We start from the raw sequence: 16,932 nt of genomic DNA, 5'->3' as shown, positions 1-16,932 counted from the left end.
AATAATGACAAAAAGTATAAGTATAGAAAATAAGACCATGATTTTTGACTTAAGAACATAGACCGTACGTAAGCTCATGCGTGAGAGTTAAGGTGGCGGAGAACCAGAAAATTCAGCCATCGAAGTTTTTTATTTAAGTATTAATGTTGGAAATGGAAACAGAAAGCTAAATATGATCCAGATTGTACCTGAACGCAGCATACGTGTGTGCTCGTTAGAAGCTCCTAGCTAGCTCGTTAGTTTCACGCAGATCGATAATCCGCGGAGTGTAAAATTTCATAGCAAGGTGACGTTGATGTTCCTTCATATTTTGTTTTCTGTATTACATTCCGAAATGCGTAGACGTGTTTAAAAACTAAGAAATGCTTTGAACGCTTTGCACCCGTCTTAAATGTGTTGATTTGAAGGTTGCTTCGGTAGCTAGCATGCTATGCGAATTCACGTTAGCTTCGCTCCGATTCAGTTTTGATTTGATATAGACAACTTAGCTTTAGGTGCAATAGATAATTTTGTTTCTAAATAGTCACCCATTTTAAATACCGTGTAATGAATAGTATTAGAGTAACATAAATGGAAATGTTTGCCGACCCTAGCTTGCTAACTAGCCGGTATGAATGAAGGGGAAGGACTCCATTGTTTATACCGGGTCACACGCTGACCGGCTATCATTTTGACTGGATATATTTGTTTTAGTTATCCTTTGTATTACACTAGACATCAAACAGTGAGCAGACAGAGGTCCATTCTGACTATCCCCAGCCTTAAATTCGCTAATTTAATTGAATTTTTATTCTTTTTTTTTTTTTAATTATTCTATCAGCCTAGCACGTCAACAATTCATTATTAACACTCTGTTCATCTGTTAATTTATGTACACTGTTATATATGTAGGTACATGTCTAATGATGATTAATTTATTAGTTAATAATTGTAAAAGGTATAACGATATACTTTTGATTTATTTATTCGTACTTTTAAAACCTCCTGGCTTTCACATAAAATATTAATGCGCATATTAAAGAGGGTTCTTAGATATAATCTCCTCTATAACAAATGTCTTTGCTTTACATTCTTTTATACAGATGTCAGAGAATAATCTTGATAATGAACTTCTGGATTATGAAGAGGATGAGGAGCCTCAGGGAGTCCCAGAGAGTGGGACCCCAGCAAATAAAAAGGAGGTGAAGGGGTCATATGTATCCATCCACAGCTCGGGATTCAGAGACTTTCTCCTCAAACCAGAGCTGCTCCGGGCCATCGTTGACTGTGGTTTTGAGCATCCCTCAGAAGGTGAATAGCAGATTTGGGGTTACTTAAAGTTAAAATAAACTCCTGGACATGATCCTGATCATAGAACTACAGCCACATATAATAAATGATTTCTTATGATGTTGTAACTGCAGTCTTAGTATGTATATAAAGCAAAATGTATAATTGCCAATTGGTTTTACTTTCAGTTCAACATGAATGCATCCCTCAAGCTATCCTGGGTATGGATATCCTGTGTCAGGCAAAGTCTGGTATGGGAAAGACAGCAGTGTTTGTGCTAGCCACCTTGCAGCAGATAGAACCTGTGGATGGTCAGGTGAGTTTGTCATTACACAGTTTTACAAGCTCTCTAATTCTGAGTTGTTATGAGATGTTACATAGTTGGCTAAAAAATTAAAGAAAATGAATTTTTTTTTTGATTGATCACATTTATTTTCAAACACATTTCTACAATAGTAGAAGTGAACTCCCAAGACAAGCCTATAGATGGTGTTGTTGGTTAACATTTCGGTGTATGATTATCTACTGTAATTTGCATGTGTTACACACCCAATGTTTTTGACTACAAACAATACAGACATTATGTTCAGCATTAGCAACCTTTAGTCTGGAATTACTCAGTCTTTGATGAAATCAGATAATCAGCAAACGTCTCTGTCTGAATGAGAACCAGTAGCGTTTGAGTTCATGTCCGATGTCTTTAGCTTCTAGGCCAGCATGGTGCCTTTAAGATCTTTTTAAGTATTTTCTAATGTGCTCTTTCACATTCTAAATTAATCACAATTTTGGGGATTTATGAAGGAAGTTTGTGATATTGTAATGGCATTATACACAAATGAGATAAACAACAATGTACATGCTATATAAAGATGACAGTGTTGATAAAACTTCTGTGTTGTTTCCTTGCAGGTATCTGTCCTCGTGATGTGCCACACACGAGAGTTGGCCTTCCAGATCAGCAAAGAGTACGAGCGCTTCTCCAAGTACATGCCCACTGTCAAGGTGTCAGTGTTCTTTGGTGGCATGGCTATCAAGAAGGACGAGGAAGTCCTGAAAAAGAACTGCCCTCACATTGTTGTAGGAACTCCAGGACGTACACTGGCCCTCATTCGTAACAAGACCCTCAGTGTGAAGAACATCAAACACTTTGTGCTTGATGAGTGTGATAAGATGCTGGAGCAGTTGGGTAAGTGAGAGGAAGCACCATCGACTGTTAGTGAAGGTTTTTGACCAGTATGTAGGAAATGCGATAGAGTGTGTCAAGTAAATATTGTTGAGATAAATTCTGATGGTGATTACATAAATTTTGCTTAATAAAGGTCATCATTAAGAAATTACACTATGTGTATATATATATATATATATATATATATATATCATTTTTATTTTCTTCCAAAAGACATGAGACGTGATGTCCAGGAAATCTTCCGACTGACGCCTCATGAGAAGCAAGTTATGATGTTCAGTGCAACTCTGAGCAAGGAGATCCGCCCCGTCTGCCGCAAGTTTATGCAGGATGTGAGTTTACATGCAGCCATACACGTTATATCTGTCCAGCTTCACGTATGGCAAAAACATCAATGTCTATAGCAACATTATGTTCCTTAGTGGGCACTACAGCAAAGCAAGCTTACACTTAAAAATTTCCAGGGAAAACACTATCTAGGCTACTTTTGTCCTTACATTTTACTTATGCTAAGTTACTGGTTACAGTGCTGTATCACTACTATTGCACTATAATCCTGCCACTGGCATTTTGTTTGAAAATGTGTCATCAGTGAGAGCAGGTTATTGAAAAAGAAGGATGGAAAAAACCCTCCATTTACTTAAACCTACAAATGTTGCTGCCTGCAGAGTGCTTGCAGCAATAAAATGCTGTTCAGTGTTTTTTTCACATCGTCAGAAATGTAATTGAAAATAGTCGAGTTTCCTTTTAGTTTTGCCCACTTGTTGCTGCCATTGTCATATTTGCTCAAATTGAACCTTTCAGCAGTTTAGAATTGTCCTTTTCCAGGTAATCTGTAGATCTGTCAGAGAGACTAATACTGGTCATTCTGTCCTTTGCTGTGTAGCCGATGGAAGTGTTTGTGGATGATGAGACCAAGCTCACACTTCATGGTCTACAGCAGTATTACTGCAAGTTGAAGGACAGCGAGAAGAACCGAAAGCTGTTCGATCTGCTCGATGTGCTCGAGTTCAACCAGGTATCAGTGGCAATATTTTTGAAAGGAGTTGGAATCTGTTATGTCCATTTTATTTGTTTTAAATCCTTGCTAAATGTTAACAAATGCAACTTTGTTTTTTATCCTTTTTTAATTTTTTTTATTTATTTTACAAATAAACTTTTGTGTCTTGTCTTCTAAAGCTCCGACTCTTAAACCCTCCCATCTCTGCCTTTTCCAGTACAAATGTGAAAATATGCAAGACTCAGCAGTTTCTTTTATATTCCTGGCAGGTGGTGATCTTTGTGAAGTCTGTAGCTCGCTGTGTTGCTCTGTCCCAGCTACTGGTGGAGCAGAACTTCCCTGCTATAGCCATCCATAGGGGCATGGCGCAGGAAGAGAGGTTGGTGCTGCGTCACTTTTGAAAGAAGAGAGCGTTTTTTTTTTTGTTTTTTTTTAAAGTTTATCATATTTTTTTTTATTGTCATGTGAGACTGTCTTCATTGTATACTTTTTTTTTTTCCAGGCTCAAATGCTTGTAGACAGTGTCAGTACCTGTAAAAGACAGGCTAAAACTATTCCCAACTGACTATTAACTCTTAGTTTGGGATATAATCTTATTCAGTTCTGCAGTTCATGATGCGATTGCTTCTCTACTCCTGCCAGGTTATCCCGATATCAGCAGTTCAAAGACTTCCAGCGGCGGATTTTGGTGGCAACCAACCTGTTCGGCCGTGGGATGGACATTGAGCGAGTTAACATTGTCTTCAATTATGACATGCCAGAGGATTCTGACACATACCTTCACAGAGTGAGTAATATTTAATTTGAGACATTGGTATATTTTCATTTCCAAACCTCCCATCTCACATAGAAGTATATAAAAGTGTAAACTGGACCATATTTAATAAAATCTTTTTAGATCATAGCTGTCTGTGCAAGGGCACAAAACTTTGTCTTTAATAAAATATTTTTGTGTCATGTCTGGTCTTTAAAGCTGAGGCCATGTGTAGCCCTAAATTTCTTGTGTATGGTTCAGGTGGCCCGTGCTGGCAGGTTTGGGACTAAAGGCCTGGCCGTCACCTTTGTGTCAGACGAGAGTGATGCCAAGACCCTGAATGAAGTTCAAGACCGCTTCGAGGTCAATGTAGCAGAGCTACCAGAAGAAATTGATATTTCTTCTTACAGTAAGTATCTTGTTGCTTGCAGGCATCATGAACCTGGCTTAAAGACGCCCATTTAATAACTTCGTTTGTTTGTGTGTGTGGTTGTCTAACCAATTTGTATTTAGAAACCAGCTAACTGCTCACTGAGTGGTAGTAAAACTGAAAAGTGCAACTGTGGCAGTCTGCTATGACCAATCAATTACAAGGAGTATTTTGGTGTCACACTGTATACCTCTTTATGACCAGTTTCACCTAGTGACAGCCAGCAACCACTAGCCAACCGTTCAGGGAATGCACATTTTTTCCTAATGTTGGGAGGTTTCCAGGAGGTCCCTGACTGGTCTGTAGGCCTTAGCTGCAACAGGGATTTGTTTACTCAGAACTTCATCTCTAGGAGAACCTTTTTGTAGTATCATGCTTTTGATTACAGGAAGTGGCGATTAACATTGTATTTTGTTGTCTTGACTGCTAAAATTATGAATGCATTTTGAGATTTTAGCGCATCATTAAAACTAAACTAAGAAGTAGCCATGCATCTGCAAATGAAAGCCTGTAATTATGTACAGATAACAGGCCATGTTCACATACTACAGCACTGCTGTGTAGAAATACTCAAGTGTGAAAGCTACTGTATAAAGTTATTATAGAAAACATTTGTCTACCTCATGTTAACCTCATGTCTCTTTGCAGTTGAACAGTCCAGATGAATGAAGCGCCCTTCCAGTGAAGATCATGTGATCCCTGTTGTTACTGTGTTTTGGTGGAAGAAAAGAAACCTTCAACATTTATTTTAATGTTTCCATCCAACCATTTGGCACGTTCATAGTGATAAAACGTGTGCTTTGTCATCTCGCTGCAGAGTGTTTGTTTTAGTGTGTTCCTTGTTTAAAAAAAAAAAAGAAGCAAAAATCTGTGGATATATTGTTTTGGTTAAAGAAATAAACTTTTATACCTTATTCGACAGTGATGAACGTCACTTTGTGTGCTTTAAACATTTAACGCATGTCAGATGTTGACATTACATATAAAACTACAACAGGAGTGACTCAGACACAGCTTGACACCTGCAGGTATTTATACCCACAAGCAGAGGGCGCTATCACACAGTTTGAGGAGGTATCCACTGTTGATAAACAGCTGGTGATGTTGCACTGTGGAGAAACTTAATTTGAAACTGTCGAAGTTGAATTAAAATAAAACGTCACATGAAACTTGAGCACAGGAGCCAGTTTTATCACATGGAGCGACCAACAAAAAACTGGTTACAGCTACACTGTACAGTGTCTTAATCTGTAATAGAACAAACGATTGTATACAGTCTTGGATCAAAATCAAGAAATGTGTTTTACAGAATACACTGCGATCCATCATAAAGAAAACATTTGGCTAATAAATTGATCTAAGCTGTATTAAATGCAAAACCAAGGTAACTGGCTCTGATTCAGTTCTTCCTGAATTCTTATCAGTTAAAGATAATGTTTCTTATCTAACAGTGCTTCAAGGGAATTCACTCATGTGCTTTACATGGCATCATGCCATATAGAGAGATATCGCTATAACACCATGGTGATTTTCTGTTTTGAATAAAACAAGTCATCCACATTTGCATAACATCCTCTAGGTTTCTACATAAAACTGCAAAAGTTAATTCAGCTGTTTGTCAGCAAGTCGTCACAGTGCACTGGGAGATATGAAGTATTTACAGTATGTTGAGCTAAAGATTAATAAATGGGTGACAAATTATAATCTTTGACCCCTACAGTGAAAGAAACTGGCGGCAAAGGGTCAAATTAAAAACTTGCGATCACCTTTAACCTGTTGACAATATCCAGGCCATGAATGATATAACATGGCTTTACAGTCACTAAATCTCAATATTGCAATCGGAGGCTTGGGACCAGTATGACAGGGCTCTCCACCACCATTAACAAATTACCAAATGAGGGAGATGATTTGAAAGATCCCTCCAACAGACCCCTAGAGACTTCAACACAGTGAAGCTGTGCTGGCAGCACATAGTGGCTCAACATCTTTTCCCTCCCCTTTCATTTGTCACCCGTCTGTAGGTAAGGCAGTCATGTCAGATTCTTGTGCACTGCTCACAAAGTTTCAGTGCTAAATAAATAAAGTGCTTTGTTGCTTTTGTAGCATTTGTCCTCTCAGGCTGATTGGAGAGTCTCAAATCCTGAAGCAGGACTTAGGAAATGCAGGAAGTTCAGAGTATTTCGGGGCTCTAATTTAAGTCCCACATCAGTTTGAACAGGAGCATGGTCACAGATATTATAATATGGGTTGTCTTTAAGATGAATAATACCAAGACGGTCCTTCCTGCCTATGGTCTCTGCAGCGAGGCGGGTGGCCTGAGGCCTTCACTCACTTGGAGCCAGGTGAGGAAGAAAATGGCTCCTCGTCTTCAAGCGGCTTCCTTCTTTAAGAAAACAAACCTCGTCACATTAAAGTCAATCAGGAAAAAAAAGCCAAGCAAAAAAAAAAAAAGAGCCTCAATTCTAGTCTGTGAACTTGTGAGTGTCTCCATACATCCAGTGCTGAGGAGGGAGGGCCACTTCATTAAGGTGGCCGCAATCATTGCTGCATTTACATGACTGGATCAACATGGACAGCCTCTGAAACCGCTCGCCATCCGGGCACGCAAAGGTCACAGGCACGGTGCGGGTGCGGCGTGGCGAGCAGCACCGTCCATCCGTACACACGCCGCAGTAGTTGGGCCTGTAGGAGCGGACGCTCACACATTCCCCATAGGACAGGTGGATTGGCTCTGTGACTTTCTCAGTTGGGGAGCAGGTTTTCCCTTTCTGTGATTGAATTATGAAAGCAGAGAGATAAGAGTTATAACCTGGGTCATAATGAGTGTTATTAGTTGGAATCAAGATAAATTAATAAATAAATAATCTAACAAGATTTGATTTTTAACCCCATCTGCGCCTTACAGAGCGGCAGATTAAAGCAGCATAGTCTGTTTCACATTAAGAGGACTAGACTTCCAAAGCAGGGAATCAGAGGGATTATTTTTAGATAAATGTGATTATATTTAAGGTTAAATATTTATTCAAGATTCGAGTGTCCTCTGCTGTTAAATACACCAACACCTATGACAGCTCTTGGCAGCAGAGCTTTTAACTCAGTGGAGCAGAGTAAAAGAGTTCTTACCGTGTCCAACGTGTAGGATTAATATAGACACACAACTTCCCTGGGCTTGAGTACACAGACAGAGCCTAGCTATGGACAGTTGCTTGGCAGGAATGCTGAGGGTGGGGGACTATATTTAAAAAGGCGCCGGGCTGCCACCAAAACACTGCTGAGTAAATCAGCACTGCCCAGTTCCCAGTGGATGTGGAGCTTCCCGAAAGTACCGCTAAGATAATCTCTGTTCTTAAGCTCTGGATAAAGATGGCTTTAGCACTAAGAGCATGTTTACTCAGTGCCAGAACATCTAATTTTTCATTCAAGCAAAATTAAAGGTACTGTTTTTGCACGAGTAGTCAAACGCAGATACAGGTTAAATAATAAGTGTTATCACAATTCAGCAAAGTACTGTGTGAGAGATAAGTCGCTATTACAAGTTATCTCGGCAGTGATACGGCTGTTTGAACTATGGTCCCTGTCTGCGTCTGTCTCATTCCTTTGTTCAGATCACGCTCAGTCCATCTCACCTTTGCTGGGACTGCCAGGCTGTGACATGGCCGTATGGTGCAGATTCTGGTCTGTCTCTCCATCTTGCACTGAGGGTTCTTGTTGGTGAGACGAGAAGAAACACCCATCCCACAGCTGCGAGAGCACGGGGACCAGTCGGTGGTCTGTACTGGACACTTGTTCTCCTTCAGGGGGCTCCACACTGAGGAATGTATGAGGGTTACAGAGGGTGGGTGAAAGGCAGGGAGAAAAATGACACCAATTAGAGCAGAGATCTGGAGGTCAGGTACCTCGTTAATGTCTCTGAGAAAAACTGCCATGAAATTTGGTTCAGACATTCATCCCCACTTTTGGATCAGCTTTGGTGATTCGTGGCTTTTCATTCTCTTTCCATTCATCCCCAACCGGTCGTGGCAGATGGGGGTGTTTTTCCTTCCCAGTGTCACAAAGTGCTTGCTCATGGGGAGTTGTGCGATTGTTGGGCTTTCTATCTAATATAGTAGGGTCGTAACCTTACAATATAAAGTACCTCGAGGCAGCTGTTTTTGTAAAATGGTGCTATATAAGTAAACCTGAACTGAATTAAATTGAATCTGGCACTACTATTGAATGATAGTTTATCTGCTGGTCTGGTTTATTTACCCAATTGTCTTTTGTTTATTGTTAAGAGCAAGATAGAAGGTCAGCAAGAATATAAATACAGATAAGTAACTGATAGCAAATCAGAGCAAAGCAGATGATAAATTTGGGATCTCCTCCAGTGGCAAGTGTGAGCATATTTGTGTCTGAGGCTAACATTGTGATTGTGAAAAACTCTGTTCTCATATTCTCAGAGTACAGTAAAAGTAATGCCATTATGTAACAACTTTACCTTGTGATTTAAGAAACGCTTTTCAATTGTGACCTCTTATTCACCCATTTATTCATTTGCACATGAATGGTAATGCAAGGTGCTGGTCTGCCACTGGGGATAACATGACCACTGTCTGGCCTGAAGATATTTCAGCATGAGGACAGAAAGAGCCCTTTCTACCACCTCATTCACACAGCCTAGAACAATTAAACTACCTATGTAGAGAATCTTTAATATTATACAACCAATGTAAATGAGCAGTACTTAAACTTACTAAAATATGAACTACACTGTGAGAAACAGTTTGCATACCAGGCAAGTGTTTGTAGCCACGCTCACTGTGCCAGCTGCTGGGTTTGACGTCTGTAAGCTGGTTGGCTAGGACCAGGTCATTTTCAGGGTGGCGCGGCACAGGATGGTGCCGAGGTCTGTGCGGGTGTTGTTGTGAAGGATGCACCTGCGCAGAGAGATATGCAAGATTAGATGGTTGCAGTTCATCTTTGCCATGACCGTGTCCGACTTTCCTGTGCTTTTCCCCACAGTGGGTGTAACCCCTGATTTTCAAGGGGTTAGGTGTTTTAAAGCACTTAATAACAGTATCTGCTCTCAGCAGGCGAACCAGATACTGTTACTCAGAAAGGTTTCGGCATCCTTGCACCAGAGGGTGTACTACAGTGGATTGTATTAGTTTGCCAAAGCAGCTCCAAATTATAGTAAACAAAATAAGAAAATATAATTTTTGATAACTGATTTTTTAAAAGTTTTTAAAAAAAAAAATTCAATACACAATTAACAAGTTCATCCAGTGATTTTTACCTCCAGTATCATCAAACTGTTTCACAAATTCCTAACAAACTCAATGTAACAAACCTGATGCTTAGGTGGAAGGCGCCATGTGCCCTTATTGCAGTCGACACTGAAGCAGCACTGCCCAGGTATCCTAACCAAGCGTGGGTAGGGGCAGGATGGTGAAGCTGGTGGCAGCTTGTTGCTACAGAGAGGCGCGCAGCCAACAGCGCCATCAATGCAGGTGCACTGGTGTTTACATCCAGCACGGAAGCTTTCGCCATTCTGGTAGATCCTTCCATTGTACTCACATGTGCGTCCCTCCGATTTTGCTGAAAAGACACATATTACTCACTCCTTCTGACTTCATCAACACCAACAGTGACACAGGTCGTTAAAAAAAATCCCACAGGACAAATGAGATCAAAAAGTGAGTGGATACAAAGAAGCAGGAAGTGTCAGACTCCCCGTCTCGTAGGCATGGAAGAACCAGCTATTCATAGTTTGTGGGGCAGCACCGGCATGGTGCAGAAGGAAAGAGTATTTTTATCCCTGAAACCCCCTGTTGCTGTCATAAAACATCTACTACTCATTAAAACGTCTCCTGCTGTGCAAGGTTCCATGTTTCTAAATCACAAACCTAAGAAAGCTTCTCTTATGACCTTTGTCGCACCCTTTTGGCTTTTCTTTTACACTCAGTATATAAACTACATTTTCTTGCATTTTAATACTTCAGATGTAGCTATTTCCCCTCCTCCTCTGAGATTTCTTCCCTCCCAGCATTCATTGTTTTCTCACCTCGGCATATGCCCCAGGCCACGGTCACGTCATTGCCATAATTACACTCCAGCCCTTTGTGGTGGTCGCAAGGCCTCGCAGGGCTGCAATCTTGGTTAAGCTGTGCAGCACACACCTTGCAGCATCCACACCTGTCTGCGACAGAGCTCACGCCTGGAGGGCAGACCGGGGGCTCTGCAGGGCACTCACACACCGCTGGGCAGTGAGCAGTCACCTGAAAGATTCACGTATTCAGACAAAGCTCAGACCATGACTTGTATGTGTGTGTGTGTGTGTGTGTGTATGCGTGTGCGTGTAACATTTTCCATTATTACTGTTATTATTATTATCAAAATAAAACAGTCAAAAATAAAAACAATAAACCCCACAGGCGTGCATCTATAACCCAATTGTAAAGAAGTCTCCTGGTACTTGGAACGGAAAATTCCCACATCTCCTCTGACTGCCTGTCATCAGCAGGCTGTTAATCTACCAATTTCAGCATTTCTTACGATACCAAATTATGTGGATGAGCTCTGGCACATGTATGTTTGAATTTCTATTATCTTGTAGACACCCCAGGGTTTGTGACAGATCATCATTATTATTATGATTATTTTTTTTGTTGGTCATTCATCCAGATATGAAGCATTGTATTAAATCTCTACAGTAAGTCAAGTTACTGCTGGTCAGCCTTCCCTGAGTGTCTAGACAGCTCAGGGTTTGTACTCAGCCCCCTGCTGGCTCGTGATTTGAGTCATGGCTCAGTACTAGAGCCAACTTGTTCCAGTTTTTTAGGAATCAGCATGCTACTATGCTCTAAAAAAATAAGACATGAGTAGACAAGCTGATTACCAGAAGGCAAGCTTCACCAGAAAAAAATATTCGTCATTATATAAGTGGGGGTGCAGTGCCACTATTAACCTCACTTGCACTCTAGTTCCCCCCAAGTTTTATTATGTTCTATTTTTTCGCTCTCTTTTTTTTTTTTATTACTTTAAACATGACCGAGATAAAGTACAGTAAAATCTGCTGCTGGCTCATGAGGATTAATTTGTTTCCATGAAGGAGTGTTTGCTGTTCAGACCCGGTAGCTCAAAGTTTAAGGGCACTTTTACTGTCACAAGTACTTTTAATCTTTAAGTAGACTCACATACTTAATCTTACCTGTGTGATGACGGCTGTTGTCAGTAGAGTCAGATAGATGAGAAATGTCATGATTATCCTTAAAAGTTAAAAAACAAACAAACAAAAAAACCCTACAAGTAATTTTAAAACAACAAATTCAAGCAGAAATCGAAAAAAATATTATTGATCTTCATTAATTTCACATGAAGATTCTAGTTTCTTTTTCTGATTAGGTCGGACTTCAATCCTTTTTTTCTAAAGGGGTGAGAAGCTAAACTCAAATTTATAGCCGATGGACTACGTAAGACCCCGCCTCTCTTCGTACTACTAACCAATCAGCGTGCAGGTAACAGCCCAGAGACTTTTTTTCCCCTAATGGGCGTGACGTTCGCGAGCGGATAGTTTGCTGATTGGTGGGCGGGTTTTGAAATGAATGGAGCCATTGATAAAAATCTCAGGGGCGCTCTGTTTGTTTTATGAGTTAAAAATGAAATTGTAACAGCTCCTTTCAAGTCACACTTAGCACATTCCTGCTAACACTGAGTAAACACACTCAGCTGAGCCAGACAGCCATGCAACATTAATAAGACCTCCACCTTTGGGGAAATAAGGGAGCAGGAGGAATTCCTTCTTTTTTTTTTCTAAACCAGGGCAGAAAATTAAAGTGGAGTGCATTAAACAAACATTAACATAATATGAGGGGCAGAGTGAAAATACTCGACTTTGTCTGCGTCCATCATGTTCTAAGAATAAGTGTTTCTAAAGTTTTTAAGTGTAGATTTTGATTGTTTTGCTTTCAAACTGCGTCGCTGTGAATTCAGGTGGACTGCCTGTTTCTATTATTTCTAACCACATGGTGCTGACACGGGAATGATGATGATATGATTGCTTGGAAAGAATGGTGAAGTTGAGGTTAAAAGTAAGATTATTTTTTTAAGGGTAACACATGTTGGTTGGTCTCCTCTTTCGCTGCCATCTTTTTTCCCTTTCTTTAACCACAGGTTTCCAGCCACGCCTGTCCTAACACAGAGACCTCTTTAGAAGAAAGTAATGTGATAGGTAAGTGTTTTGAAAGTTAGGATCCTGCTATGAATGTCAAAGTATTCTCATAAAGTTCTGGTTTATAGGCTCATTTAATTTTAGGCTTTAAAGAGGATTTAATCTTTTTAAAAAAAAAAAAATATTTGTGTTACCATCACTACTCACTCAAAATATTTTTTACCTCCAGCTAAACGGATGAAAGCTTTGTGCTTTAATTCTTAAAAAATAATAACAAAACTCAAAAATTATTATTATGTAATTCTCTATAACTTTTACATTTGAACTAATTTGCTTTTTTCCCCGTAAAATATATTTTTTATGTATCAATTTAAGATGCATTTCTCAGTGCATTTGTATATATAGGTGTCATGGTACTGGGTCTATGACCCAGTGTTTCCAAGCTTCCGAACATTATGCTGTTTATTTTTGGATATTCAATGTGATTCTTGCTCGTGGTTATTTTTACGTCATGTATTAAGTATGTTTCTGTTAGCCTTTAGTTCTTTTTTCCCTTAGTCTCTTCTCCTGTCTTGTCTTCACGTTTGTTTTTCTCTTGTCTCCGTGTTTGGCGTTTACTTTCTGTCTTCCCAGTCAGTCATGTCTCCATGTCTGTTTCTCCCTGTGTCCCTGTGTCAAGCCTGTGTGGCTTAGTCTTCATCTCTGTGTTTATTGTACTTCCTGCTTTATTTGAACAGTCTCTTGTCCTGTGTACAGTATGTTCAGTTCTTCCTCCCCTGTCCTGTTAGTCTGTATTAGTTCCGTGTTCCCACCTGTTGCCCATCCTCACGTTCTCCCGTGTGGATTTTAGTTCCCCCTCTCCCTCTGCTTGTTGTCTAGTTGTTCCTGTTTGCAGTGTTTCCCTTGTTTATCCCAAGTTCCCTAGTTTCCTGGTTTCCTCCTGGGTTGTGTTTTGTATTTTGTATCTTTGAATTTTCAAGTATCTTATTACAGCAAATAAAGTTGTCTCCTTTCGTTTATTCCCCTGTGTCTGAGTTCTGCGTCTGGGTCCTGCCTTGCCTACCGTACAGTTGTACACAACAATAGTCACAATCTATGAAAATGGGAACTGACAATCTCACTGCACACTGCACTGCACATAATATATTTGTATAAGAAATAACCCACTTCCTTCTGAAATTTTCCTGTGGAAAATGAGCACTGCTGTAGGTGCCCACCCTTCTGCTTAATCCCACAGTGTGCTCCTACCATGTGACATATATTAGATGTTGTTTACAATCACTTGACAAGCAATGCTTTTCAGTTTGGGAGCACAGCTGCACATCTCATGGCTATTTGGTGGTTCCCAACTAATGTTTTAATCCAGTTGCTACAGCATGAACAGTCAAAACAAGGAAGATATGCATGTTTCCTGTTCCTTCCCATCATGAGTCTTCCTGGTGACTCATTTTGCGACCAAAATTTTGTGACTCATTAAGCTGATTTCAGTCCTGACAAAGCCATGTGGCATACCACTCTTAAATCAGTAATGGGAGTATCTAAGATCAGCTTTATGACTGGTTTGGTTTCTTGAAACCAAATTTGTGGTTCAGATAGATATTCTAACAACAGTTTGACTCTGTAGATAGATAGATGGATACATTATTGATCTCACGAGAGAAATTCTTGTGTAACATAAATAAGAAAAATAGTACAATCTAAAATATATAAACAACATAGTTAAAGTGAAAGTGCCACAGGTGCATACTAAGATTTTTTTAATTGAATACAACAGTGATAAAAACAACAAATACAAAATAGGTCAAGATACAGAAAATTTAAAAGGCTGAGATTGTTGAACAGAGTAATGCAAATTGAATTAATAAATAATGGTTACACTATACACCTGAGAAAGAGCTACAAGAAGGTATAATACAGAAATATGTTTGTGGAATCTCAAGCGTAACAGGTGTGTACACCTGTCACAGCAAGAAGAGGTATTGTACACTTTCACTGAGAATGATAGGAATGATTTCCTGAAGCGCTCTTTATGGCAGCAGGATTGAAGGAGCTCTGCTGCCTCACTAGTGTTGAGTGGAGTAGGTTAGATGGATTGTCCATGATGGCAAGCAGTTTGTTCATTGACCTCCTGACCCTCACTGACTCAAGCAACTCCAGATTCTGGCCAGTTGTGATTGCAGCCTTGTGAATCAGTTTGCTGATCCTGATTTACAGTATATGTTATTATATTTATATTATTAAATTAACTCGGGATTATATACTTGTTTTCAGAATGACAATGAAAATCTTGAAGTGTATGGAGCACAGGCACTAGAACAGACCTCATCTGGGTAGATGGTGTTTTGGGAGTAATCCTGGGACATTTGGATTCACCACTGAACCCTCTGGAGATGTTGTTGGCTTATCAGCGAAACGCGGAAGAAGGAGGGCACCCACTTGACAACCCAGAAAAGTGCCACCAGTCCATAGAGCCCAAGCTGCAGATCTTACAGATGCGATTTAGGGATATAAAACCAAGTCCTATTAACAAAGAAACTGAATCTTGATAATGAATAATCATCTTCAATAGGCACAGAGTTTCCTCACTTGTGAATTTAAACTGTTAACACACTGTAGAGAGCTGGAGTGTTAAAAAGAAGGATGGCGGTGGACACTAGACAGAACTGGACTTGTGTTTCCATCGAGTACACCAGTTAAAATTTCCTGACTGGAGTCATGGCTCCCGCTTTATAAAAGGAAACCACATCCGGAAACTGTCAGTCATAGCTCTAATGGTATGACGAGAGAGACAAAGTCATGGCCCATCTATTTTAATCCTCTGGTGGTCATGGTACAGGGAGAGGTCTGAAAGTCCTGTGACTACTTCTTTTCTCAGCGTCTCCACTGATGCCTAATAAGAGAGAATCAGAAGCATGAACATTTCACTTTGACAAGGATAGAAAGCTAACGCCGAAGGAGATCAGACTGTTTTTAAACAGGAAAACACTTTATGCAGGCAACTGTCTGTGAGAAGGTTTATTAGGATTTGTAGTAGTTCTATATTTTTATTTCATTTCTGTTTGTTTATGTATTTGTGTCTTACTGACCCTGAAAAAAGGCGGTTCATCTGAAGGATTTTAGCCCTCTAAATATCTTTACTTCAGAGAATTATAATGTTCATTTAACTCAGAACACTTTAATGTGGGAGATATAAATAACCTTTCTCCAAGCTGAGATTAAAATAGAGTTTAAGTGACTACTGGGAAAAATTTCCTTCTAATTTAATGAGGAAGTGGACTACAGTTTCACCATAATGACATTCTTTAAATACAGTTATGTAACATAAGCCCAGGGGGCTCTCAAGCGAAAGACTGAGCACCTAGAAAGGGGCACCAGATAAATTTGAGGTGTTGTATGAAGATTACAAGAAGACGAAAGAATGGGAAAACATTTGTGACACACAAATTTGCTTTCTTAGTTTGGAACATTTTCAAAATCTGATGTTGCACAATGGCCTTAGTGTTGTTTCCATTTGGTGGGACTGTTGATATCGATTAAAGGCCTGCATAAAGTTTGATAAAAATTAAATAAAATGTTCTGAGAAGTTAAAGTTAAAATTTTAAAGTACATTTCCCCTTGCATGAAATATGAAACAATTAAGTAAAGCAGATCTACCCCAAAATGGACTGTACTTTGTTACTGTCCCCCACAGAGCAAAAGTATGAATAACACAATATTAGAGAAAAAATATACTTAAGTGTAAAATTAAAGAACTCACAATGAAGAACTGTTACTTTCACAAACAGAATATTGCATTTTTTATTATTAGATTACTACAGAAATGTTACCTTTGTGGTGGCCGCCTGGTGTGTGGATGTCTGTGTCTACAGTTTGTTTGTTTTTTTCAAGCATTTTATTTCAGCACCTTACTTAGTATGTATACCAAGATCTTTCAATAAAAGTGGACAAAAAAGGTGCAAAAGTGTCGAGTTGTCCCTCAATTCTTTATGTTTCACTTCCAAGGAGCAGAAGTGGTCTTGAGCTATAGTTCTCCAGGATTTATGAAGATATTTCAAAGTTTTTTAGTCCATCCCTTGTAACTGAATGGTTAATACTTCTAATCTATGAATCATTCCAGCATAAAAAATGCACCTAACTCATA

At 39.5% G+C, this 16,932-nt stretch overlaps 2 protein-coding genes across 2 annotated transcripts; one reads left to right on the top strand and one right to left on the bottom strand.

Annotated features, from left to right (window-relative positions):
- Window positions 1-159: 159 nt before the first annotated feature.
- Window positions 160-5,553, top strand: LOC116310964 (ATP-dependent RNA helicase DDX39A-like). Its single transcript, XM_031727925.2, has 10 exons — window positions 160-286; window positions 1,083-1,290; window positions 1,458-1,585; window positions 2,179-2,455; window positions 2,669-2,787; window positions 3,342-3,473; window positions 3,725-3,834; window positions 4,098-4,242; window positions 4,471-4,618; window positions 5,288-5,553. The coding sequence occupies exons 2-10, from the start codon at window positions 1,083-1,085 to the stop codon at window positions 5,302-5,304; spliced, it is 1,284 nt and encodes a 427-aa protein (XP_031583785.1). The 5' UTR covers window positions 160-286; the 3' UTR covers window positions 5,305-5,553.
- Window positions 5,394-12,019, bottom strand: LOC116311088 (CCN family member 1-like). Its single transcript, XM_031728110.2, has 6 exons — window positions 11,832-12,019; window positions 10,686-10,899; window positions 9,972-10,219; window positions 9,414-9,558; window positions 8,269-8,450; window positions 5,394-7,410 (listed from the first exon to the last, which is right to left on the bottom strand). Exons 1-6 carry the CDS (start codon window positions 11,880-11,882, stop codon window positions 7,105-7,107), a joined length of 1,146 nt encoding a protein of 381 aa, XP_031583970.1. The 5' UTR covers window positions 11,883-12,019; the 3' UTR covers window positions 5,394-7,104.
- Between the last annotated feature and the right edge of the window lie 4,913 nt (window positions 12,020-16,932).

Source organism: Oreochromis aureus, linkage group 6, assembly GCF_013358895.1.
Source record: "Oreochromis aureus strain Israel breed Guangdong linkage group 6, ZZ_aureus, whole genome shotgun sequence".
Lineage (NCBI taxonomy): Eukaryota > Metazoa > Chordata > Actinopteri > Cichliformes > Cichlidae > Oreochromis > Oreochromis aureus.
The sequence above is the reverse complement of the archived record's forward strand: the minus strand, read 5'-3'. Positions and strand labels throughout refer to the sequence as shown.